Raw genomic sequence first — 24,949 nt, forward strand, 5'->3', positions numbered from 1 at the left:
GATGGGCAGGGGGAGGGAGCTGGAACCGGTTCTAAACGGCACTGTAGATTTGTGGAACCTCTTCTATAGAAGAGGTTAGAACTGGCAGGAACCCACCCCTGGACTACTTACAGCACTTAAGACTTAAACACCGGTCTTATAGCGCTGGGCAGTTTAACAAATTAAACATTATTTGCATATTGCCTCCCCAACAATTCAGGCCTTCATTTTTATGACCTCAGAAGTACGGAAGGCTGAGTTAACCTTGAGCCCCGTCAGGATCGAACAACTGGCAGTGGGCAGAGTTTGCCTGCAATACTGCATGCTCCATTAAGCATTGTTTTTCTCAAAGATTATGGAAAAAAAGCCTGATACACAAACATAACAGAATAGGACAACATCAAAAGTAATCCCGAGATGACACCCCGAGACCCTTCAGGAGAAACTAAACTGTAAAACAAAAGTGGATAGATTAAGCCTTTCAAAAGGGACAGTGAGATATCACACCAACATGACTGCATGCAACACGCTCCATAAGCCACAGATTCAAGAAACAAAAGCATTTTGTTAGATTTACAAGCATCACAAACATTGGTCATCCCCTTACATCATATCATATGAATAATTCTATTCTGCTTTTCAACCATATACCCGGGCATAGGGATAAAGTTCAAATGCCATAGTCAAAAAAGAAAAAAAAGAAAAAGCAGAATGAAGCAGTCATTATTTTAAGGAGAACCAGTTTGGTCTGGGGGAGTGTTTCTCAAATTTGGCCACTTTTAAGATGACTGCATTCTCCAGCCAACCATGAAGTCCATCCATGTTAAAGTTTCCAAGGTTGAAAAACACTAGTCTAGTGATTAAGACATTTCAACTCTTCAATGAAACCACTGTAGGGCAGTGGTTCCCAATGGGGGGCCTCCAGCCCCACAGGGGGACAATTTGATTTTTAATGGGGGCAATTTGAACCTTGTTTAAACCAAGTTAATGGCCTTTTAGGCTTCCTCTGCGTGATTAGAGTTCACTTTTTGAGTAAAGTAAGGATTATATGTCACGGGGGGGGGGGGGGGGCATCAGGATTTTAGAGTTGCTTAAGTGGGACATGGCAAAAAAAAAAAGTTGGGGACCACTGCTGTACAGTAAACCCATAATTCATGATAGAGCAGGTGCTTCCAAAGGTGACAACTTTAAGGCTTATGGATTTCAACTCCCAGAATTCCCCAGCCAGAATGCCTGGCTGAAGAATTCTGGGAGTTGAAGTCCACAAGTCTTAAAGTTGCCAATGTCTGGAGACCCTTGTGATACAGGAAGATCTATGTCCCTAAGGCTCACTGAAGCAGGGATCCATCTATCTATCTATCTATCTATCTATCTATCTATCTATCTATCTATCTATCTATCTATCTATCTATCTATCTATCTATCTACCTACCTACCTACCTACCTACCTACCTATCATCCATCTATCTATCTATCTATCTATCTATCTATCTATCTATCTATCTATCTCATCTTTCATCTATCTCCTATCATCTATCTATCATCTATCTATCTATCTATCTATCAATCTATCATCTATCTATCTCATCTATCATCTATCTATCTATCTCATCTATCTATCTATCTCATCTAATCTATCATCTATCTATCTATCTCATCTATCTATCTATCATCTATATATCTATCTCATCTATCATCTATCTATCATCTATCTATCATCTATCTATCATCTATCTATCATCTATCTATCATCTATCTATCATCTATCTATCATCTATCTATCTCATCTATCATCTATCTATCTCATCTATCATCTATCTATCATCTATCTATCATCTATCTATCTATCTATCTATCTATCTATCTATCTCATCTATCATCTATTTATCTATCTCATCTATCATCTATCTATATATCATCTATATATCTATGTATCACCTATCTATCTCATCTAATCTATCTATCTCATCTATCATCTATCATCTATTATCTATCTATCTATCATCTATATATCTATCTATCATCTATATATCTATGTATCACCTATCTATCTCATCTATCTCATCTATCTATCTCATCTATCTATCTCATCTATCATCTGTCTGTCTGTCTGTCTGTCTGTCTGTCTGTCTGTATCTATCATCTATGTATTACCTATCTACCTACTTATCTACCTACCTATCTATCTATTTATCTGTCTATATATAAACTGCATCAGGGTTGTGTTTGATCTCGGGAAATAGAGTGGGCAGGGTGGGTGTGGCCAGCTGAACATCCTGCAGCCCTCTGCCAGCAAAAACGTAGCCCAGGAGGGCTGCATCTGGCCCTATCTGGCTCCGTTTTCAGCTGTAATGACCTCCTGAAGCCCTCTGCTAATGAAAATGATGGGCTCCATTTTTGCTGGCAGAGGCACCGTGGGCCGGTCCTTCACTGTTTCCAGGGCAGCCTCACGGGCCAGATCTAAGCACTCTGCAGGCCGGATTCATCCCACGGGCCTTCAGTTCAACACCCCTGCTGCAGACTGACAGTAGTGTTGATTGCCATAACAAAGGAAGTCTTTTAAAGAAACCAACTTTAAGGCCACTGATGGAATCGAGTTTCAAGCAAGACCCCGGCTCTCCCAGAATTCCCATCTACTCTTCTTACACAATGAAACTCTCTCTATTCAGAAATGACACAAACACGGGAACAGTGAAACCCTACAGCAGAGGTTCAAGAAAAACAGCAACAGCAACTAAGGCTAAAAAGTTATTTCAAATAATTTCACATAATCTTCCGAAATAGGAACAAGATATCGTTTTTTTCTTTTAAATTGAAAAATAGCCTGCGCGGCCATGAATTATTCAAAACCCGAAGAGGAAATATTCTACTCCATCTGTCCAGGTAATGAGTTTCCTCAAAGATACACATAATGACATTCTCAGGCTCATGACAGGGATTAACCTCCCAGTGGCTCCTTCTGTCAATTTGAAAACCACACGAAACCTGCTCATTTAACAGAATAGCTTTCCCGCGCTTAAAAAAAACAGAGAGCAAGGCAGGGGTGTCAAAGTCGATTTCATTGAGGGCCACATCAGGGTTGTGTTTGATCTCGGGGTACCGGGGCTGGCGTGGCCAGGGTGGGCATGGCCAGCTCTGCGTCACTCGTGTCGGGGTGCCTGTGGTGGACCGAGCGCTCTGCAAGAGAAAATAGACTCCCGAGTTCAGTTTTCAGCTGCGACAGCCTCCTGCATCCCCCTGCCAGTGAAAACAGAGCTCGGGAGGTATTACGCGGCCCTACCGAGCTCCATTTGCCGCTGGCAGAGGCACCCCGGGCTCGTCATTTGCTGTTTCCATGGCGGCCCCGCAGGCCAGATCTAAGCACCCCGCAGACCAGATCCGGCCCCTGAGCCTTGAGTTTAACACCCCTGTCTTAGAACTAATCAGAAATAATAATATCCCCAACATACAGCGCTACATAGAAGCATAGATGATTTTAAAGTGGCGCAGGGCAATCAAAATTGATTGTTCCTAGGGATGCTACTTATAAACTATTTCAGAAGGACCATTCTTATATGTAAGATCCGGCTCCCGGGCCTTGAGTTTGATACCCCTACACTAAGGCTTGAGGATCCAGCAAGGGCCACGCATCAAAAGTGGGTATTAGCCACACCTCCCAGGCCGCCGTGATGCTGGCTGGGGAATTCTGGGAGTTGAACTCCACAAATCTTCAAGTTGCCAAGGATGGACAATCCTGGTTTAAACTTTCTCTTCTTCATTTGCTTCTTCTATTAAAGGGACCACTGGTTCTTTAATACAGCACCCTACTATATCTAAATTGGTGTGGACAACTTCCAAACAAGCCATGATTTCCAGGCCAACTTGAGAATATGATTTCACATGTTGACCTGCTGGACAGCTGTGCCTCAATTTCCTGGCTTAGAAATTACAGGCCTTGCATTGCAGCTTCCTGGAGAGTTTGCCGATTTGCACAAAAGTGGAAAGCAACAGGTGGCATGCGAGATAATCCAACCATCGGGAAGTCAACCCAGAAATACATATTTCATGCACTTTTATGTACGACCGGGGGGGGGAGGCTTCCGCAAAAGATCTCCGTTTGGTGCCAATAAATTCTTTGGGGAACTGCCAACCTTTCAGGGACAGAGATCTCAGGATATTGATGGCTTTCGATGGAAGAGAATATCTGAAGTTCAGGGTTGAACTGTAGAATCCTTGGTGCTCGCCGAGCTTGGCTGTTTTCTTGCAGACATTTCATTAACAAACTAGGTAACATCATCAGTGCTTGTAGGAGTGGGGTTTGAGAGTGAACTGCACTCCCTACTAGCAGTGATGATGTTACCTAGTTTGGTAATGAAATGTCTGCAAGAAAACAACCAAGCTCAGAGATCATCAAGGTACCCATGAAATTGAAACCAACTCTGAGCTGATACAGAGCTGTAAGCTCTCTAAGTCAGGGGTATCAAACTCAGGGCCTGGGGGCCGCATTCAGACCACGAGATGCTTAGATCTGGCCCATGGAGCCGCTCCGGAAACAGTGAAGGACTGGCCCACAGTACTTCTGCCAACAAAAATGGGAGCTCGGGAGCCCATTTTCACTGGCAAAGCACTTCAGCCACCACCTGCACCCTCAACATGAGTGATGTCGAGATGACCATGCCCATCCTGGCCATATCTAACCTGACACCAAGGTCAAACACAACCTTGATGTGGCCCTCAATGAAATCGAGTTTGACACCCTGCTCTAACGGGTACCTGTTTATTTGAAAGGATGAACTACCAATCCTTTAATCATAGCATCCTCTTATGTCAGAATTGAAAATAATTTATGGTACTTTCAGTGGTGGGATTCAAAATTTTTTACTACTGGTTCTGTGGGCGTGGTTTTGGGGGGTCATGTGACTGAGTGGGCATGGCCAACTCAACATCACTCATACCAAGATGGGATGGGCGGGCGGAGCAAGTAGACAACTGGGCGGGCAGGTGGTATTTGCCAGTTCTCCGAACTAGATAAACTTTCCGCTACCAGTTCACCAGAACCAGTCCAAACTGGCTAAATACCACCTCTGGGTACTTTTCCTTCAGCTACAATCACTAAAGTGGATACCAACAGCAACATTAATAGGATACAACAGGGGCCATTGTAGATTATCTTACGGGCACACTGCTGAACTCTGTACTTCGACATGGAGACAAATATTTCAAAAGCCTGAAGACACTCTGGGAGTAGAGATAAGAAAATTATCTACCAAAAACAAATCACACCCAATTTATACTGCAGCAGCTCAAGCTGGGACTAAGCAGTTTCTGTGGGTAGATATTCAGAGGGACCTCATTCTCCCTGTAGCTGATGATCAGAAATAGGAAGCTAGATTGGCAAAAATGTATAAGAACTCCTCCGCCAAATGTTGGAAATGCAACTCGATCCCAGGAACCTACTACCTATATGTGGTGGACATGTAGGAAACCGAGGAATTTCTGGGGGGGGGGGGATCAGAATTGGTTGGAAACGATAACTGAGCAACAAATTGAGTTTAAACCAGAAACTTGCCTCTTAGGTATACTATCATCAAGTTATGATAAAGCAAGCATATACTTAGTGTTACATATACTGAAGGCAGCAAGAATTATATACGCTAAATATTGGAAAAATGTGAATACCCCATTAGATGAGGATATAATTAGGAAAATTTGGGATTGATAGATAGTTTAATCTTAAAAATTAAAGATAAAGAAGACTCGAAATATTATCGGACATGGAATACATTTTATGAATGGATATAGACAAAGAGGTAGAAATGAGAGGGAAAATAAGTTTACGAATGTCAATAATTGTTAGTATGGAAAATAAAGGTATACAACTAAAACTATAGGGAAAAATTGTAAATAAATTGTAAATTGTAAGTAGAGATTTGGTTAAAGCCCCTTTTCTTTACTCTTTTTGGTCATATTACTATAATTACTGTTATTATCTTATTGTTATAGTTACTAGCTTGTGTGCTAAGATTTACTATTAACTTTTCATTGGCTTTGCTTTATATGTAATTATTAACCTGACATGTCACTCTTGTCTTTTCAATCAAAAAGGAAATAGGAAGCTATGAATGCACACCTCCAAGTGCACAGATACACCCGTGTGGTTTTCTTACCCAGGGTATAAAATGATTGTCATTCTCGTTTTCCAGGATCTCTTCTGACTTCCGAGTCCAGTCCAAAGTCTGGGATGCATATTCGGCATTCAAATAATAAACAGGCCTGGCACTGCTTAGTTTCTAAGCTCAAGCTTTGAATAAAGTCATAGGCAAGGCGTTATCACCCACGAGGCATTGGTTCTTATTTATTGGTTACATTGATTTGCTCTTTTTCAGCAATTAAAGTGCAAATTGTTTCGCTCTAATCTCATTACAATAAACATAACGCATCTGTGTGTATCAACTAATAAAAACACTATCACTGTTTGTAACAAGAGAATGAGATGTTTCTAGATACGAGCATCGCTAATAAGGATTTGCCACAAAAACAAAATGGAAATGGTTTGTTATCTCTACTATCCTTTAACTAGTTAATTGTTCTCCTAGACCAAAAAAACAAGGCAACCTTTTTCCTCGTAATAAGGCAGCCTCATTAATGCCTCATTAATGTCGCTGTATATACTGTATATCTTCCCACAAAATAGGTAGTTTTTAATTGAATAACACAATTAGAATTAAGGTAATTACTGTGGATGGAGCCAGTTTGGGGTACTAATTAAGGCATCAGGCTAGAAACCAGGAGCCCGTGAGTTCTAGTCCCACTTTAAAACACAAAACCAGCCAAGAATTTTTTTTCTTCTCAACTCTAGGAAGGAAACAATGGTAAGCCACTTCTGGAAAACCTTGCCAAGAAAACTACAGGGACCAAGAATCAGACACACTTGAATAACAGCAACAACAAAATGTGGTTAGTGCCAGTTAATTGTTTCATTTCTATGAACATTATTGCTAGGGGTGCTATTTTTTCAAAGGAAAGAAAAACATAAAACATTGTAGAACTCTACTTTTAAGCTTTACCTATACGTTTATTACTGGCATATCATGCTGGCTTCTTATAGGTCAGTGATGGCCAACCTTTTTGGGGGGGTTACAATGTGGACGTTACATCATCCCCCCTGCGCCCCGCCCCTTCCATGTTCTCCCTGCGCATGCGCATGCAACCCCCTCTGCACCCTATTCTGCCCAGCAGGCCTCCCTGAAGCCTCCTGGGACCAAACACAGGGCACAGGGGGGCACTGCCCCCCGCCCATGCAAGTGCGCCCCTCCCACTCCCATGAGCATGCACACACATCTCCCACGTGTGCCCTGTCCCCTGCATATGTCTGGCAGAGACCTGAAAATCAGCAGGCCGGCGGGAGTGTTCAAGCTGACCTGGGTTGACGGCGCGGGTGCCCGCAGAGAGGGCTACATGTGCCATCGGTGGTATGCGTGCCATTGCCATCACGGTTACAGGTAATATAGGATACCAACAGGCAGCAATATAATCCCAGAGAGCTCCCTTGGCGTTTAAAAGCCTGGTTCAAAGGTTGAACTTTTCAATTCTAATCTTTAAAAGGTTTGATTTTACTGCAAACGGTAAAACGGCCTGATGCAAAACACCAGCCGCCAGCATCCCAAAGGTGCTTTTTTCAAGAGGCGACTGGACTTTCTCCTTTTTCTTTGGAGACTTTTTGCTTCCCATCCAAGCAGCTTCTTCAGCTCTTCACCAGCACCCTAGTTATGAGGGCCCCAAAAAGGATGAGAATATGGTCAGGCAAGATGTTCACTGTCTAGTCAATGAGTGTTTTGTGACCGTGACCCGTCAAAACTGCGCTTGACTAAACCGCGCCCGATTATCAACAGGGCGACAACAGCCAGTGCGGAGAAAGAAGGGCGCTTTAAATAGTGCTTTGAAAGCAAGCCGATTCAACTTAAGGTAAGGATTAGGGTTAGGGTTAGGGTTAGGGTTAGGGTTAGGTTAAGGTTAGGGTTAGGGTTAGGTTAAGGGTTAGGATTAGGGTTAGGTTAAGGGTTAGGGTTAGGGTTAGGTTTAGGATTAGGTTTAGGGGGGTTAGGTTTAGGTTTAGGGGTTAATTTTAGGTTTAGGGTTTACAGCGTGCTTCTGTCTCCGCGCTGTTGTCGCCCTGTTGATGATGTCAGCGACGCGGTTTAGTCGAGCGCGGTTTTGTGGGTGAACCTTTTGTGACTGGTTCTGCCTACGATGACAGCCACTTCCTTTCAGGCAAGTCCGCTTTTCTGAATATCTGTTATTGAATGTCCATTTCTGCCCCAGCTCCTAAACTGGGGGTCTCCGACTTTGGTAACTTCGAGGCTTGTGGACTTCGACACACAGAATTCCCCAGCCGGCAGATCTTAAAAGTTGCCGTGGTTGGAGGGCCCTGCCCTAAATGATTGCCCACCCTGTTATAAACTCTAACCCACATTCTTTGGATTCTTACAAGGAGAATTTGCAGACAGGGATAAGGCAAAGCTTACTTGTTGTTGCATTATTCAACTCCACTCTAAATGTTTTCAGTTCACCTTTTCTGTGTCATCTCCAGCACATTATTAAAAACACCCAAGGAACAATGCTAAATCATTTGTCAAGAGGCTGCCTTTCTGTGTCCGTATCTTAATGGCTGACCTTTCCAGGCAGGAACTCTCCCTGCAAACTCCCTAGATTATTTAGAGCGAGGGGAGGAGGGGGAAGATTTAAAAGGAAGGGTGAAATTTTATTTTACTTTGAAAAAAAGTGACCCAACTTTGGCTATTCTGCTTGTGGCCTCTAGCTGCCACAAGAGAACAATACCTCATTGTAACTTTTTCCCCCAATTTTTTCCCCTGCCAAATAAGATGCCCTTTTGCCTGATTTTTTTTTTCTATAAAGCAACCAAGAAAGAAGCCATAAACTATTATAGCTTTATTTGGATGGGAAACGCCTTCTGTCATTCTCTAATGATAGCAGGTGTGGGCTGCTACAGGTTCGTACAGGTTCGGGAGAACCTGTAGCTAACGTTAGGGCTGGTTCGGAGAACCTCCAAATCCCACCTCTGGCTGGCCCCGCCCACCCCACCCATTCCCGTCCCTCCCACCCCACGACACCCCTCCCAGGAGTCTCCACGTGGCCCGTTTTGGATACAGATAAATGCAGGGCCTGCGAGGAGGCTTAGGGAGGGGGGGAAATGGGCCTCCAGGAAGGCCTCCAGAGCCCAAGGGAGGCAGTTTTCACCCTCCCAGAGGCTCGAAGAAAGGCTCCGGAGCCTGCCCATTGCTGAAATTTTTGACCCCTGGATGATAGTAAGCCAAACAGATCGTAATTTATCTACCCATCTCCTTTCTCAAGGATCCCAAAATTATTGGTTTCTTCTTAAGTAGTCTCTACCCCCAAAAAAATAGTATTTATGGAAAGAAATAAGGGAGCACCTCCTAAGCCAGCGTGCCAATTTGGAGACAGAAAGCAGCACAGGATGTCAGCTAAGCAGCTGTCACTTAGATAGCTTGTTCCACCTTGAACATCAAGAGATCCCTGTTTACAAGTTGGAAGCGAAGAGTAAACAACGACAAGGGAAATTATCCCATAATGATAACTTTTAGGAGCACATGGAAACTAGTAAACAGGAAAGTTCCATTTCAAGGCCACGTAGAGCATTATTTCCGGCAGGCAGTCAACAATCTGAAAGGAGCTATATCAAAATCTCCCTGCAGGCCTATACACTCTTAAGTTTTTATTACATTTATATTCTACTTTCCCTCCAGGATTTCTAGGCATTTTCCCCTACAATAATAATCCTGTGACGTAGGAAGGCTGAGAGAGAATGATTGGCCCAAGACACTACGAAACCGTCCACCGCTTCGGTTAGATTTGAACCCCGGTCCTCCAGTCCTAGCCCAAACACCCTAATCACTAAGCCCCCCTGTTCCTCTGCCTCAGAGAGTTGAGGATCTCATGTTAGGAAGCTGTAGTAAAACTGTGAAATTCCCCTTTGACGGTGATCCTCATTCATGCTAGCTATTCCCAGTTCAGTTCTCAAGATACTTATATCGATTATGATTTCACACAGTTCCCAATCGCTTGATGGAGTATGAGCCATTTAGTAACTGGGAGGTAAATAGGAATCTTCTCACTTGTAGTTTCTGTTGCAAGAGGTAATTCCCAAAGACTCTCTGAGATAATGACCGAATGCAGAATGCGCTTTGGGGGACATATATGGTATAGTCTTTAATGTCATTGTACAAAATAAATACAACGAAATTGCTCCATATGAATGAGCAACACCCAGCTAGGACTGCAATTAATTGGGTACCATCAGATCAGTGTTGGGTTCCTACTGATTCAGACCGGTTCGGATGAACCGGTAGCGGTTTGGCGGCCTGGGTCACTGGAACTGGGAAAGACCCAGGCCTGCCACGCCCCCGAACCGGTTCTCCTACGACGGCACCATCTTGATTTTCAGCTCTGCGCATTCGCCAAGCAATTTTCATTGCACAATTTCATTGTTCTCATGCGCAGACCTATTTATGTGCAAATACGCATGTGCGCACTGAACTGGCAGTAATGTTGGCAGCAGCCCACCCCTGCATCAGATGGTCCCGGGGGGGGGGGAGGAGAGGAAGACCGAAGAAAACCTGGCACCAAACATTTCAGGAAGATCTGAAAAGCATCAACCTTTGATGGAAGGATGTGGCGACTGTAGCGGTGGACCGAAAATTGGGGAGCATGCTTGTAGCCCAATGTGCTTAGCATCAGACCTGGAAGCCATCTTTTTACATTGGGCCTTCCGGCCTGCCACATTTTCTGTTGCGGGAAAATAGGAGTGGGGATTATATGGAGTATGGGAGATATATAGTCAAAATAACATTCCTTTCTCAGAGTGTCAAGGAGGTCTTGCCCTGCAGCTGTGATGGTGTGACTGGGAGGCATCTCCAGTTTTGGATGGTGCCTGAATGGACCATGTGATGGACATGTGGGTGCTGGGCAGGGACTTGAACTTTCGTTTCGGTGGGGAAAACCTGGAAACTTTGGGTTTTCCCAGATGTGGCAATATGACATCTCTAATAAAATGGAACTTTGAGGAAACTCAAGCATTCTTCTCTTTACAGATTTTGCTATCACAAAGTTATGTTAGCTTTGAACAGCTACGAATATTTCCTTTTTAATACTGGACCTTGACAATTCCCTTCCCCGTTTTTTACTCACTCATGACTGGTTGTCTCTTTTCATATAGTTCCAGATAGATATAAAATTAAGGCAGCTTGTCCAAGAAGATCTCTCCGAGGTATACATGTCCTAACCAAGGGGAAACAAAAACAAATGAAAACAGTATTACTTCAAGAGTGAATCCATCTGATTAACGTTAATTCTTTTGGCAAAAATTTAACGGTCGGATCAGACAGTCCAAGAAATTGTTGGACTGAGAGAGCTAGTGCCTAATCAATCCTTCACAGGTGAGTATATTATGTAATCTCAATACATGGATGTGACTTTTGAAGTCTTCTTGTTTTGTTCTGAAGGAACTAAGCACATCCAGCAGTAAATGAAACCTCAAGTATACTCTTGATAAACAACCGCGGGATCTTTGCACAGGTGGTATTCAGCCGGTTCCAGAGGTGGGTTCCTACCAGTTCGCACCTATTCGGTAGAACCGGTTTGTCAAATCTACCAAACCGGTTAGAAGAGGTTCCACCAGTGGACCCAGAAAGCAGGCCACACCTACAGAAGAGGTTCCAAACCTTTTTGAATGGTCCTTAGATATGATTATTCTACACTATCAAGCTCATATTTATAAACTTAGTGCCTCTGTGAAAGGTAAGGATGACTACTGCGTTTGTGGTGCAATCAGAACATTGCGTGTGTTGAAGTTGTTTTAACGCAAACCAAAGATGCCTTTTAAGAAACAAGTTTACATCACATTCTTATGCATGCCAGGGCTGTGTGTGAGGTAGTTTAAGGTGGTTCTGACAAGTGTCGTCGGCATCTTCATATCCGGTCACATGGGCGGCAAGCCACTCCCATCCGGTCACATGGGTGGTAAGCCACTCCCACAAAGAAGGCCACACCCACAGAGTAGGTTCGAACAATTTTTGAAACCCACCACTGGCTGGTTCGGACCGGTTCGCCCAAACTGGTAGCAGAAATCGTGGGTGCCCCCATCCCCAGCTCTATGCCGTCCTATTTAACTATATTTTTTAGGCTGGGCGCATGCGCGGAAGGCCGAATGGCCATGTTTAGAATGGGTGCGTGCGCCTGCAAACCGGTGGTAACAAAATGTGAGACCCACCGCTGCTCTCGAGTTTGGTTGTTTTCCTGCAGCTGTTTCATGACCCAATTAGGTAACATCTGCAGGAAAGCAATCAAGTTCAGAGAGCGTCAAGAACTCCACAAATAACCACTTAGCCTTCTCACATGTTTCCTAGGGCACAATGCAATTTCAAACCTTCTCTTGATTTTTTTCAGATTGTATTTGTATCCCGAAAGAGGATGTAGGCAGGATAATTTCAAATTTGGAGCCGAACAATCCTGGCTATTAGATCCACAAGATGTTTATTAGATCCACATGAGGGATGGTGTGATCCCCTTTTGCAACCTTCTGACAAGCAAAGTCAGGGGAGGGGAGCCAGAGCCGCTTACTAACTTAACAGCTGCAGTGATTCACTTAACAACAGTGGCAAGAAAGGTGGTAAAATGGGATAAAAATCACTTAACCGTCTTGCTTAGCAACGTAATTTTGGGCTCAATGAACCTGGACATGTTTGCTGCAGAAGAATGCTACCTATCAAAGGCACAATGAACTATGTACTGTACAATCTCTACCAGGAGTGGGTGCCGGCTGCTCCTACTACCAGTTTGCTCAGGGAGACCCACTGCACGTATGCACCTGTGCATGCGCAGTACTAAAAAAAACAAGATGGTGCTGGTTGGGGGGCGTGGCAGGCCGAGTTACTACCTACTTGGCCGAACCGGTCCAAACTGGTAGGAACCCACCTCTGATCTCTACTCCAATGTGATAAAACCAGAAAAGGCTTTTTACTCAAAGGGACTGCTCAGTGATTGAATTAACTCTCACACAGCATTTTCTGTTACGAACTGTAATTGCTGCTGTAAATGCAAGTATGTCTTTCATTAGAAAGACACATTTTTTGCAAATCGAGATTTTAGATAATCTCCTGGACACTACATAACACCTGGCATTTATTCTGCTCCAAGGTGTCTGTCTCCAGCTATAATTTTGACACAGACCTGATAAATATCCTGAGAGACTTTAACCAAATTATACGATGCTAAAAATGGGTTCTCCTGCAGAGTTTGGCTACTAAAGGTATTAATTGCAACTCCACCTAACATGAAAGCAAGGGCTATTTTAGTCCAGCTGATGTCTCTTAAGCAAAATGTAAGCTTCCACAGAAGTACTGGGCCTTTTATTAAATCAGTAGAGTGCAAGGATGTGTTGTTGTTTTTTAAATTACGCACAACAGCTCTTTCTAAAGTTGGGTATAGTGTGCCTTTTAAATTTGAGGGCTGAAAGCCCTATGAAGCGGTATATAAGTCTACTGCTATTTGGGTTTTCAAAAAGCAAGCATGCCTTTGAAACCTGAGGTGCTCTCTACTGCAAGAAAGAATGTTATATATGTTTGCCCATGATGGCAAAACCTATGGCACACATGCCAGAAGTGGCACACAGAGCCATCTCTCAGGGCACGCAAGCTGTCACCCGTTGCTCTTCCGGGTTCTGGTATGCACCCGCGCGCCAGCCAGCTGGTCTTCCAGTTTCCGGGGCTCCCATGTGCACGGGCTCACGTTTCGGCACAGTGCCAAAAAGGTTTGCCAACACTGTTATACATGATAGGTTGGTAGAAAAGCCCGGGATATTTTGAGGGAGACAGTGAGAGAGTTCTTGAGTGTTGTGTTTTGTTTTTAAACCAATTATTGTATTAGGTGTTAATGCAGCTCAGCTTCAATTATAACCAGAGTGCCCTGTAAGTTAAATAAAGATAGCTGTGATCCAGCAGATGCAGAAATTATAAATTCAAAGCTGATTAAGGAGATGATTAGAGGACTGATGCCACAAATGGCAGAAGATATGACAGTTTTGTTACTGGAAAGAAACAGGTTGATAGATGGAAGAGTATAATTTAAAACTAGCTAAACTTAGCGAAATTTAGTGATAATAGGTATAGTTAAATAAATAATTGATAATGATAATAATGTATACAATGTGTAGTGTTATGATAAGCAATAACTGGATATGAATATTGAATGGTATCCATGAAAGGAAGATTAGAAACCCTTTTGGATTATATATAAAGGTTAATAATATTAATAATAAAAAGAATTAAGTTAGATTCAGTTAAGTCTTGATTACTAGGGGGAAAATGATATGATATAGGATATAGTCAAATAAAGGAGGGATAATGATAGTAACGTATATATATGTATGGGTACAATATAAGGAAATGAGATGTAAATTGTAAACAGTAATTTGGAAAGAAGGATAGAAAACTTTGTTATTAAGTATTATGGATGTTTAGCTAGAATAGGACATAAGGATTTAGTGTCATTGGAGGATTTTAGAAATAGTAAATGAAATGCCAGTATGTGGTTATGTATTAAATCTTGGTATATTTTATGATGAAGGACGTTTAAACAACTATAGTCAAATGAAAATGGAGGTATGATGATGGTAACATGTATAAATATCTGAGTTAAAATACTTGAGTTAATATGAACTATGCTTGATGACTGTGGAAGAGATGCACGAAAGTCTTTTGTAACCAACTGATACACTTTCTACAGTATGTAAAAAAGGAAGATTTTATGTATTGCGTTTGTTTTGAAAATTAAAAATAAAAACAACTTTAAAAAAAGAAATTATAAATTCACCTTAGCAATGGCCGTAGTGGCTGGAATTCTGGGAAATGTAGTCTCAACGTATCAAGAGGACGAAACAAGTCAGCTTTTGCCCCCCCAAAAAAGTATTGGATTCTGTAGCCAGTGTAGAATCCATCAGAAAATAAATGAAATCTCTTATCATGCACAACTCCTTTTCACATCCAGGGCCTGAAGTAAATCCTCAACTCCTGTTTTCCCCCTCTTTTCGTACACATTTCCAGGCATCGTCCATTTAAGTACTACTCTCAGAAATACACACTATCTTGAATTGACTAAATCATTGTCATTAACACTTCAAATCTCTAGAGAAACAAACCTCCTTCGTTTCTAAATAAGGATTACTCCTATGTATAGTTCACTGCCCATTAGAGGGCCATAAATAGATTCTGCAGCTAATGATAGATTTTCTGCGCTTTGAAAACTGTACCTGCCAAACATAAGAATATAGCAGATAACACCTTTTTTAAGAGAGAGAAACATCTGTGCTTATCTAATTCTAATGTGTGTGTTGATGACTTATCCGAAGTTAAATCTATAAAATGAGACCTTTTGCCCAAATTTCAGAGTCAACTGGTTAATCAGTGGGAATACCTTTCTCCAGGTATGTATGTGGGTCCCATTAACTCTAAAACCTAAGAGGTGGCCTTTCTATGGTCACACAGAATAATGTCCCCTCCAAAATGTGCACATTCCCCGAAAGGCCTGGGTAGGCTTCAATCACTGCACATCAGGGTCTGTCATCCCGAGACGGATGCACATCTCTTGCATTTATACGTCTGTGAATGTTCGTGCTGGCTAAGGGACATTCCACCAGCCAGAAGGAACATTCGCAGACATATAAATGCAGCAGGGACAGAAAGTCGGATCAAACAATCAGCACGCAAGATGCGCACAACACACAGTTGGGATTTGAGAGAGGTGCGCATAGGCCCATCTGCAATCTACACTTCTCCATCAGTGTAGGTAAATAGCGATGCCTATGCAGTTTCGCACAACTCAAGCTTAATGCTGTCATTTAGGAAAACCTTTAAAACAGAGTTCTTTCTACGGTTCCACCACAAAACCGCGTTCGACTAAACCGCGCTCGACGAAACCCCGTAGCTGACGTCATCAACAGCGCGACAACAGCGCGGAGACAGAAGCACGCTGTAAACGCTAAACCTAAAATTAACCCCTAAATCTAAACCTAACCCCCCTAAACCTAACCCTAAACCTAACCCTTAACCTAAACCTAATCCTAACCCTTAACCTAACCCTAAACCTAACCCTTAACCTAACCCTTAACCTAACCCTAAAGCTAACCCTAAAGCTAACTCTTACCTTAAATTGAATCGGCTTGCTTTCAAAGCGCTATTTAAAGCGCCCTTCTTTCTCCGCGCTCGCTGTTGTCGCCCTGTTGATGACGTCAGCAACGCGGTTTAATCGGGCGCGGCTTAGTCGAGTGCGGTTTTGTCCTGCCACGTCTTTCTACATCAGGGGTGTCAAACTTGATTGAGGGCTGCTTTAGGGTTGTTGTTATTGTTGTTGAATGTGTGTGTGCGTGTGCGTGTGTGTGTGTGTGGCCAGAGCAGGCGTAGTCAGCGCAACATCACTCGTGCTCTGCCAGCAAAAACGGGCTCCCGAACTCCATTTTCAGCTGCGACGGTCCCCTGCAACCCTCCGCCCTTCTGAGCTCCATTTTTGGCTGCGACAGCCTCCTGCAATCCTCTGCCAGCAAAAATGGAGCTCGGGAGGGCTGCGCGTAGCCCTCCCGAGCTCCGTTTTTGCTGGCAGAGGCACCGCAGGCCAATCCTTTGCTGTTTTCAGGGTGGCCCGAGGGCCAGCTCTAAGCACCCCCCCCGTGGGCCGGATCTGAGTTCCTCTCTCCTGTTCTACACCATGCAGAACATGGCATAATGCATCCTGTGAAATTCCATCCCCATGGAGGTAAGATTTGCCTCCACTTTTAACACTCTTTCACAAGGCCTTGAAGACTCTGGGCCTGAGGACACCAGAGTGCGACAGAGCCCATCAAGCTCATTTGACTGTTGCCAAGGGGCTGTGTGTTATTGCTCTTTCATTGTTCATACCCTGGGCTTTTAACTTTCTAAGCTGCCTGGAGTCACTGCGAGTGAGTCGGGCGGCCATATAAATGTTCTTAAATAACTAATCCCGAGGCAGGAACTCTGCAAATCTGCGCTCCTTGAGATTGTATTTGCTCAGTTCTGGTATTTCCTCTCTCCCCATACAAGAATATAGCTCTCGGTTGTTAACTCATGCTTTTTTATTTGCTGGCTGAATTTACACAGCTGCCCATTTTACCGAAGTTAAGTGTGGGCAGCTAACAAAACTTGTGGATAGGAATAACAGTACCATAAAAGCCGTAAGGCAAACCAGAATGTTTAAAAAAAGAAGTTGATCAAAGCACCTCACACTGTCTCACAATGTAGTACAGAGCACACATTTTGGCCTCCAGTAATAGGGCCCGAGTGCTTGCTCTTATTTTACTTTTTTTAAACTTAGCTTAGCATGTTAATATGATGCTATAGGACACTGCATAACAGAACAACTGGACACAAGGACAGTTTTTTCCCAATGCCATCACTCTGCTAAACAACTAATTCCCACCACACTGTCAAATCATTTACTAAGACTGTATTACTATTCTTCTTCTCATCCTTCCTATTACCTATCTCCTCCCACTTATGACTATAACTTTGTTACTTCCACTCTACGATTTATATTGTTTTGTTTCCTAGTATGATTTGATTGATTATAATAACCTATGGCTACCACTAAGTGTTGTATCTTATGGTTCTTGACGAATGTATCTTTTTTTTTTTTATGGACACTGAGAGCATACGCACCAAAGACAAATTCCTTGTGTGTGTCCAATCACATTTGGCCAACAAAGAATTCTATCTATGTATGTTATACCTCACCTAGAAGGGCAGGAAAGTTGGAAGCAGCTTAAAAATCAGATAAGAGCAGCCTTAAACAAGTAAAGACCAGAACATAGAAAGCTGTGGAGAAAAACCAACCCCGATCCAGTTCCATTATAATAAATGCAACAGATATTTCGAGTTACAGCCAACGCAATAGGCTCGCTAGCCATTCAATAGCCATTTCTAAATACCTTTCAAGTGAAACAAGTACCAAAGATTTCCAAAGACACTCCTCAATTCAGTTTCAATGTATTTACATATCAAAGAGTCACAGGGCAAATCTCCTAACTGCCAGGTCATGAGCTTCAAAGAAAAAAATGAAGATCATCAGGTCTTGGCAGTTAAATTACTAAACTTTCTATTCAAATGGCAGGTGGAGGCTTCTACTAATCTTAGGGTTGAGTTTAGCAAATGACAGAGCCGAGGACACCTGCAATTGGCAGGGGCTTACACCAGGTCAACTTTTTAAGATGTCAGAATTTCAACTCCCAGGATCACCCAAGATGGTATGAGATCGAGAAACACTCCATTGAATTATCTCCAAAATCCCTTCTTATATTCTGACTTAGGACAGGTTGTTTTTGGATGTGACACCACCTGGCAATCCCAGAGCAGAAAAGCTTAAGGGACTTTCAAGAATTCACAAGGAGGCCAGTTCAACTTGAAGGATGCTTTATCTTTACAGGCAGTCCTCAATTTACGATGGCCATTTATCAACTGTTCACAATTACCACGGACCTTTCAAAAGCTACTTGCAATCCGATTTCTAAGTTACAATGGCCACACAATGACTCCTATGTTGACAGCAACTGGGTCACCTTTACAACTCTTTGTAGCATCTTTTGACCACAATTTTCAATGTTTTACACCAGTTTCCGGCCAAAAAAACCATAAAATTAATTTGCTTAACCACAAGTGTTTGCTTAATGACCAGTGTTTCCCTAATAGCCAAAAAACCCAGAGACAGTCCATTCATTAAAAATAGCCTGGTGATACCTCAATTTATGACTACAATGATTTACAACCGCCATTCCAGTCGTAAGTCAAGGACCACCTGTATTGTTCAATGGTACAATAATGTGCAGTACTGACCCCATGCAGGTTAATCAAAACCAGCTTTTTTTTTAATGGAGCTTCCTCTCTCTCCAGGAAACATAGATGAGGCTGCAAGAGCAAAAACTAAAAATCAATCCCTTTCAGGAACACAGAATTAAGCTGAAAGAGTTCTTCAATAAACTTCACACAACGCACTCCCATTCCTCTCCTCTTCATTTAAGGGCGACCTTTCTTGGCAACAGAAGTTGGAAAGGCTGGATTTTTTTAAAGACACCCCAAACTTCAAGAAATGAGGCACTGGTGGCTTCTCATTCCCAAACAGGCAGCAACATATTCAACGGGCCAAATCCCAAAATCCATATAGGAAGGAAGGTCAAAAACATGAACTGTCAGCATCTTTCTAGGTGAAACCAAATAGCATCCAGAGCTAAAATCTCAAATTCTGCTGAGGATTTTGGCTGCTGTTGTTGTTTTTGAAACAGAGCCTCCCCCACCCAAAACTAATAGACAGCTCCCTTCCTAAACAAGAAGGGCATTCAGACGGTGTTAAACACAGCTTTTTTTTTTTCATTCTCAGAGCCGTTTAAGATGGGGGGACTTCAACTCCCAGAATTCCCCTTTCCCCCCACCAGCCATGCCCTCTCTTCTTCCACTGACCTGCTGTCAACCCATTCATCAAAGGGCCAACTCCCTGCCCATCTTTTGACGGTTTTTCCTTCTTCCTCCTCGTGAGGAAGCCTTCTCTCAATAAGAGAATATTTGTAGGGTTGAAATTGGGTGGGTGGGCTTGATGCTCCTTGAAATGATCCTTGAAATGGGGGGTTGTCCTTGAGGGGGTGGTTTTCTTGCAGACGTCTCTTGACCCAACTTTGTTGTTGTTAATTGCGAAGTCGTGTTCGACCCATCGCGACCCCATGGACAACATTCCTCCACGCCTTCCTGTCCTCTACTACTATCCTCCAGAGTCCATTTAAGCTCACGCCGACTGCTTCGGTGACTCCATCCAGCCTCCTCATTCTCTGCTGTCCCCATTCTTCTTTTGCCCTCCATCCTTCCCAGCATGAGGCTCTTCTCCAGGGAGTCCTTCCTTCACATTAGGTGGCCGAAGCATTTGAGTTTCCCCTTCAGGATTTAGGACCTTATAAAGAGCAATCAGGGTTGATCTTCTCTAGGACTGACCGGTTGGATGGCCTTGCAGTCCAAGGGTCTCGCAGGAGTCTTCTCCAGCACCAGAGTTCAAAATCCTCCATTCTTTGGCGCTCAGCCTTTCTTATGGTCCAACTTTCACAGCCATCCATTGCAACTGGGAAAACCATAGCCTTGACGACATGCACTTTTGTTGGCTTGGTGAAGTCTCTGCGTTATAGTCTGCTGTCTAGATTTACCATAGCTTTCCTCCCCAGGAGCAAGCCTCTTTTAATTTCTTGGCTGCAGTCCCCATCTTGACCCAACCACCAGTAGGTAACATCATCCATGCTAGATGGGAGTGTATGTTTGTGCTCTCAGTTTTGTATCCATGCCTCAGGGTAGCACAGATGACATTACCTAGTTGGGTTCCGAAACGTCAGTCTAGACCAGTGTTTCTCAACCTTGGCAACTTGAAGATGTCCGGACTTCAACTCCCAGAATTCCCCAGCCAGCATTCGCTGGCTGGGGAATTCTGGGAGTTGAAGTCCGGACATCTTCAAGTTGCCAAGGTTGAGAAACACTGGTCTAGAAAACATCCAAGCTCAGACCTCCCCCCCCACAACACCTTTTCCCTCCCCAGGAGGAAAAGGGGGAAGGAAAGCCCCCAGCCCCATCATTCCCTCTCCTCTGCACACACCCCTCCCTTCAGAAGCCGACTTCCCTCCCCCCCTTCTGACCAGCCCACCCTCCCTGTAAGGCAAGCATAGCCCCCTCCCCACTAAGTTGCCGTGGCTCCCCTGTTCCCCCCCCCATCCCGCACCCCGATCACCTTTGAGGATCCCCCCTGCCCCCTCCCCTCCCCCAAACCCACCGTGAATGGAGGGCAGGGGCGCCTCCCCCTCCTCAGGGCCGGAGAGAGGGGCAAGCCTCACCCTGCCCCACGCCTCCCTTGAGGGGGAAGGGCCCAATGCCGAAGAAAGGGGGGCTTTCCCCGCCCTCGGCGTGGGCCTGGGCTTGGCCACGCCCCCCCCGGGCCGCCGCGAGGAACCACCACGACCACCCCTCTTTCCAGGAATGGAACGGTCCACTTTGCCTCCTCCGCCCCTCTCCACACTGGCCGGATCCAAAGCACAAAGGGGGAGAAAGCGGCTCCTCGGGGGGGGCTTCCTCAGCACCCCCGTCCTCTCACCTCGCCCGCCTCGGCCTTCACTTTCTCCCCGCGGCTCCGTCTGCCTCCACCGCCGCCCCGCGGTGGTGCTTTTCCCAGCTCAGCGGCCGGGACCTTGGCCTCCAACCAGGAAGTGGCCCGGTGTGACACCTACTCCTCGCTGCCATGACAACGCTCCCCCGCCCGCCGGGGCTCGGGCCAGGGAAAGCCTCGGCTCTTGGCCGCACGCCGCCGCCTGGCAGCGTCGAGGGCGTTCCCAAGCAGGGCGCCATTTTGCATTCCAAGGAGGCTACGGCGGCCGGCAGGGGTGAGACAAGCTCCCGCTTTCTCTCAGCCCCGCTGCCATCTTCGGTCAAAAGCGAGGCGAGGCTCCGCCTCTTGCGCGAAGAGCTGCAGGGTTTTATTCGGTGTGGACTCCAATTCCCAGAATTCCTTAGCCTACCATGCTGGATGAGGAAACCTGGGAGTTGAAGTCCACCCGCCTTAAAGTTACCTTGTTTGAAAAAGTGTGAGCTAAATAAATGCCTCTTAAAATAAAGTTAAATGATTCTTACACAGTCATCGGAACAGCATACAGGAAGAAAAACGATTCTAGCTAATTTTAGAAAAGGCTGATGTTTCCTTCTGTGTTGAAACCTTATTTTATTTTTATTTATTTATCTGATTTGCCAAGCATGTAGAAGAAAACAGGTACAAGTATGAATATAACATATACACATATAAGCAGCAGGTATACATAAGAAATGAGTACCTTGCCTGAATGTTAATCTTTGTCTTGAGCAAAGATTAATATAATCATGGTCTTATTTAAGCCACTGTATCTGATATTGCATGATACACTCAGCCATCAATGGGAGCACAGTGTAAAACACAACTTTGAATATCGACATTTACACACTGAGCCTGGCAATAAGTAACCCCCAGAGGGGTCTATGACAATTTGCCGCAGCCAACTCCCCATGGCCAACTTGTCACTGTTGTCCCCAAAACTGGGCTCTTGCTAGGTGTCCAAGCAGATAAGTCACCCGGCCACAAGGTGTGATGTAGAATTATACTTTTATTTTGGTACCAAGATATAAGAACTCCAGTTTGAAAAGCTAACCAAGGGCCAAGATTAGGATCTTCCAGCAGTTTTTATAGTCAAGGGATGGTCATATTCAACCCTTCGCCCTTCCCCTTAATATAATGCATGCATAACAGATAATATTGATTGGTTATTTGGATTTCAGCAAAGCTCCTTAATTGCCTGTAGGAAGTTATCACCCAGCCCTCTCCCAGAAAAATGAAATATCCTAGGAAATATTGAAAAGGCAGAATATTTCTCTGGATGTGAAAAGAAAGAAACATGTTTTAAAAGACAGAATAGCTGCCTGTAGCTTCCTGCCCATCCCCACTTTTGTCAATGGGCCATTAAGAAGGCCAAGCTAGTCCACTTTACATAATAAAGGCTTCTCCACTGCAGCTCCAGGGAGACGGGATTAAGGCGTGATAATATTGGCCCTTTACTCAACTGACCACATTGCATCTGAGAACTCAACCAAACCTGGATTCTAAACACAGCCGAGAGAGTTGCCCCTGCATGGCCCCATGGGAGTCTGACAACCAATCAGAATACATTTCTTACACAGGAACAGGAAACAGAGAGGTGGGACTGAACAGGTTATAAAAAGCCTAGCAAGCCCCCCCTTCAGCCCTTCTCTTCTTCTCCACCAACATTGAAGCATGTGATCACCTTTTCTGTTCAGGACTCAAGCCATGTGGTCCTGTCCACCAATAAACCATCTTTCCAAGCAGCCTCCATGTCTCCAGTGTCTTTCTCCCCACTTGGAGCCGAACCCAGAAGGACATTTCTTTTATCAAAATAATTAAGAGTGTTGTTGCCCCGTGGTGAGTTTGCCGTGGTACGTTGGCTCATTCCGGTCCCAGAGAAAGGCAATTTCTCTGCTAAGCTCCTACATCACGCTCGCAATGTTCAATCTGGAAGAGAGAGAGCGCACTCTAACAGTGGTTGGGGTGACGCATGTGTGAATGCAAACCAAGAGATCTGGTAGGTAGGGCGAACAGATTTCAAAGCAGCTGGAATTTGGAGTGACTGACAATGAGCAGCGCCCAGATTCAATCGGGGAGCCCAGAATGGGGGAAGCATTTTCAAGAGTAGAAATGGAGTCCCTCGCCCCTCCCATAGGGAAGGAATCCACTGAAATAAAGTCTTATCTCTTATGGAATTGCTGGAGTCCACCTGCATTAGAACATAGCAGGGCACAAAAACAGGAGGGAAACAGAAACTCCACTGACCTCTATGGATCAGTGAGTCAGTGGCAGCTAAACCTGTATAACCGAAAGGAAACAATACACCTCTGGCCGAAACTTCTGGCACCTTCTCTTGGGTATCTAAGAGCACATTCCAGAAGAAGGCGATGGCAAACCACGATTGACATGTTTATTTATTTGCTAGCTCATAACCCAGCGTTGCCCGGGTATTTATTTATAGGGGGGGAAATGTCCAGACCAAAGATAATTTCTAATGATGGATTTTCTCCCTTACCAGAGGGAGCCCCCTTGTGGAGTAATGGGAAGCCATTACCATGATAACTCCACTGCACTGTACAGTAGAAGCTATTTTACGGCAGTACAGCAGAAGCCATTTTATGGCAGTACGGTAGAAGCCATTTTACAGCAGTACAGTAGAAGCCATTTTAAGGCACAACAGGCTGTATCTTAACAGAACACACTCTCCGAGGGGAGTTAGGGGTGTCTTACGCCCCCACAGTATTTGTTTCCAAAGAGTAAGTCATCTGCGTACCAAGTTTTGTTGAAATTGCTTGAAGCGTTCCAGAGTTGGAACGTACGTACGTACGTACACACACACACACACACACACACACACACACACACACACACATAAAGACTTTTCTTTTAGGGAAAAATGAGACTTTGTTCTTTATATGTGTTGGCAGCAGTGAGAATGCTATATGTACAAAAATGTACATTTAATTCCCAAAACAGCAAATGGGCTGGGAAAACGGATGGAACCAGTAGAGATGACTAGATCTGCTGCCTTCATTAAAAAAAAAAGAATATATCCAAATTTGTTTCTGCGTGGAAACCGCTCCTGAATTTTGTCCTTGTGATGGGGGGGAAATGAAACACTGACTTTTTGATCGGATAAGTTTGTTGTTATAGAAATCGCTAGCACATTTTAGTATGCAAAAGTGAAAAGCTGAGGCTATTATGTTATTATCTTATAATTCTACTGAAATTTTTAAAAAGTTGGAAGTGAACATTTTTTTCTTTTTTCCTCTTTACTTTCCACTTTTTTTTCTCTTCACTAGTTTCATTTGAAGTCACCAGAATTTTATAAACTTAGTAAAATGATTCAAGGAGCAGAATTTGGTTCGGTGGTTAAAGCATCAGGCTGGAAATCAAGAGACTGCGATTTCTACTTTCGCCTTAGCCATGAAAGCAAGGCCGCTGGGTGACCTTGGGCCATTGTCTTTGAAAGTGCGTGGCTCATTCTTCCACGCGTGATGCAAAAAACCGCGCAAGTGCGCAAAGAAACACGCATCTGGCTCACGCGCCCCCTTCTGCCCGATCGGACCCGGATTCCTCAACACAAGCTTCCCTTGCAACCACGGCTAGCAAGGCAGGAATCACCCAACGGGACCAAACCCGGCAAAGAGCAAACCCCGCGCGAGTTTTTTTCCCCCGCGCGGAGTGAACCCTGCCAGCAGCGCGGCTCTTTTCCTCCACGCGCCGTTCCGCGTCTGGCCGGCAGGGGTCCCCATTGAGCAGCTCCCTC

The 24,949-nt window shown here is 44.3% G+C and overlaps 1 protein-coding gene across 3 annotated transcripts in view; it reads right to left on the reverse strand.

Annotated features, from left to right (window-relative positions):
- USP6NL (USP6 N-terminal like) overlaps positions 1–21,280 on the reverse strand; it is a 147,073-nt gene extending 125,793 nt beyond the window's left edge. The window contains exons 1-2 of one of the 3 annotated variants that reach the window (XM_087722744.1): positions 21,172–21,280; positions 11,185–11,274 (exon numbers count right to left, since the gene is read on the reverse strand). In XM_087722744.1, the coding sequence (XP_087578870.1) occupies positions 11,185–11,188 (4 nt within the window). In that variant the 5' untranslated portion in view covers positions 11,189–11,274; positions 21,172–21,280. Of the gene's footprint in view, positions 1–11,184; positions 11,275–19,511; positions 20,324–20,853; positions 20,928–21,171 lie in introns of those variants that run through there. The other 2 variants (XM_087722747.1, XM_087722746.1) reach the window with 2 other exon arrangements.
- Between the last annotated feature and the right edge of the window lie 3,669 nt (positions 21,281–24,949).

Source organism: Thamnophis sirtalis, unplaced genomic scaffold, assembly GCF_051295495.1.
Source record: "Thamnophis sirtalis isolate CommonGarterSnake01/CBP01778 unplaced genomic scaffold, rThaSir2_p1.2 scaffold_9, whole genome shotgun sequence".
Taxonomy (NCBI): Eukaryota; Metazoa; Chordata; class Lepidosauria; order Squamata; family Natricidae; genus Thamnophis; species Thamnophis sirtalis.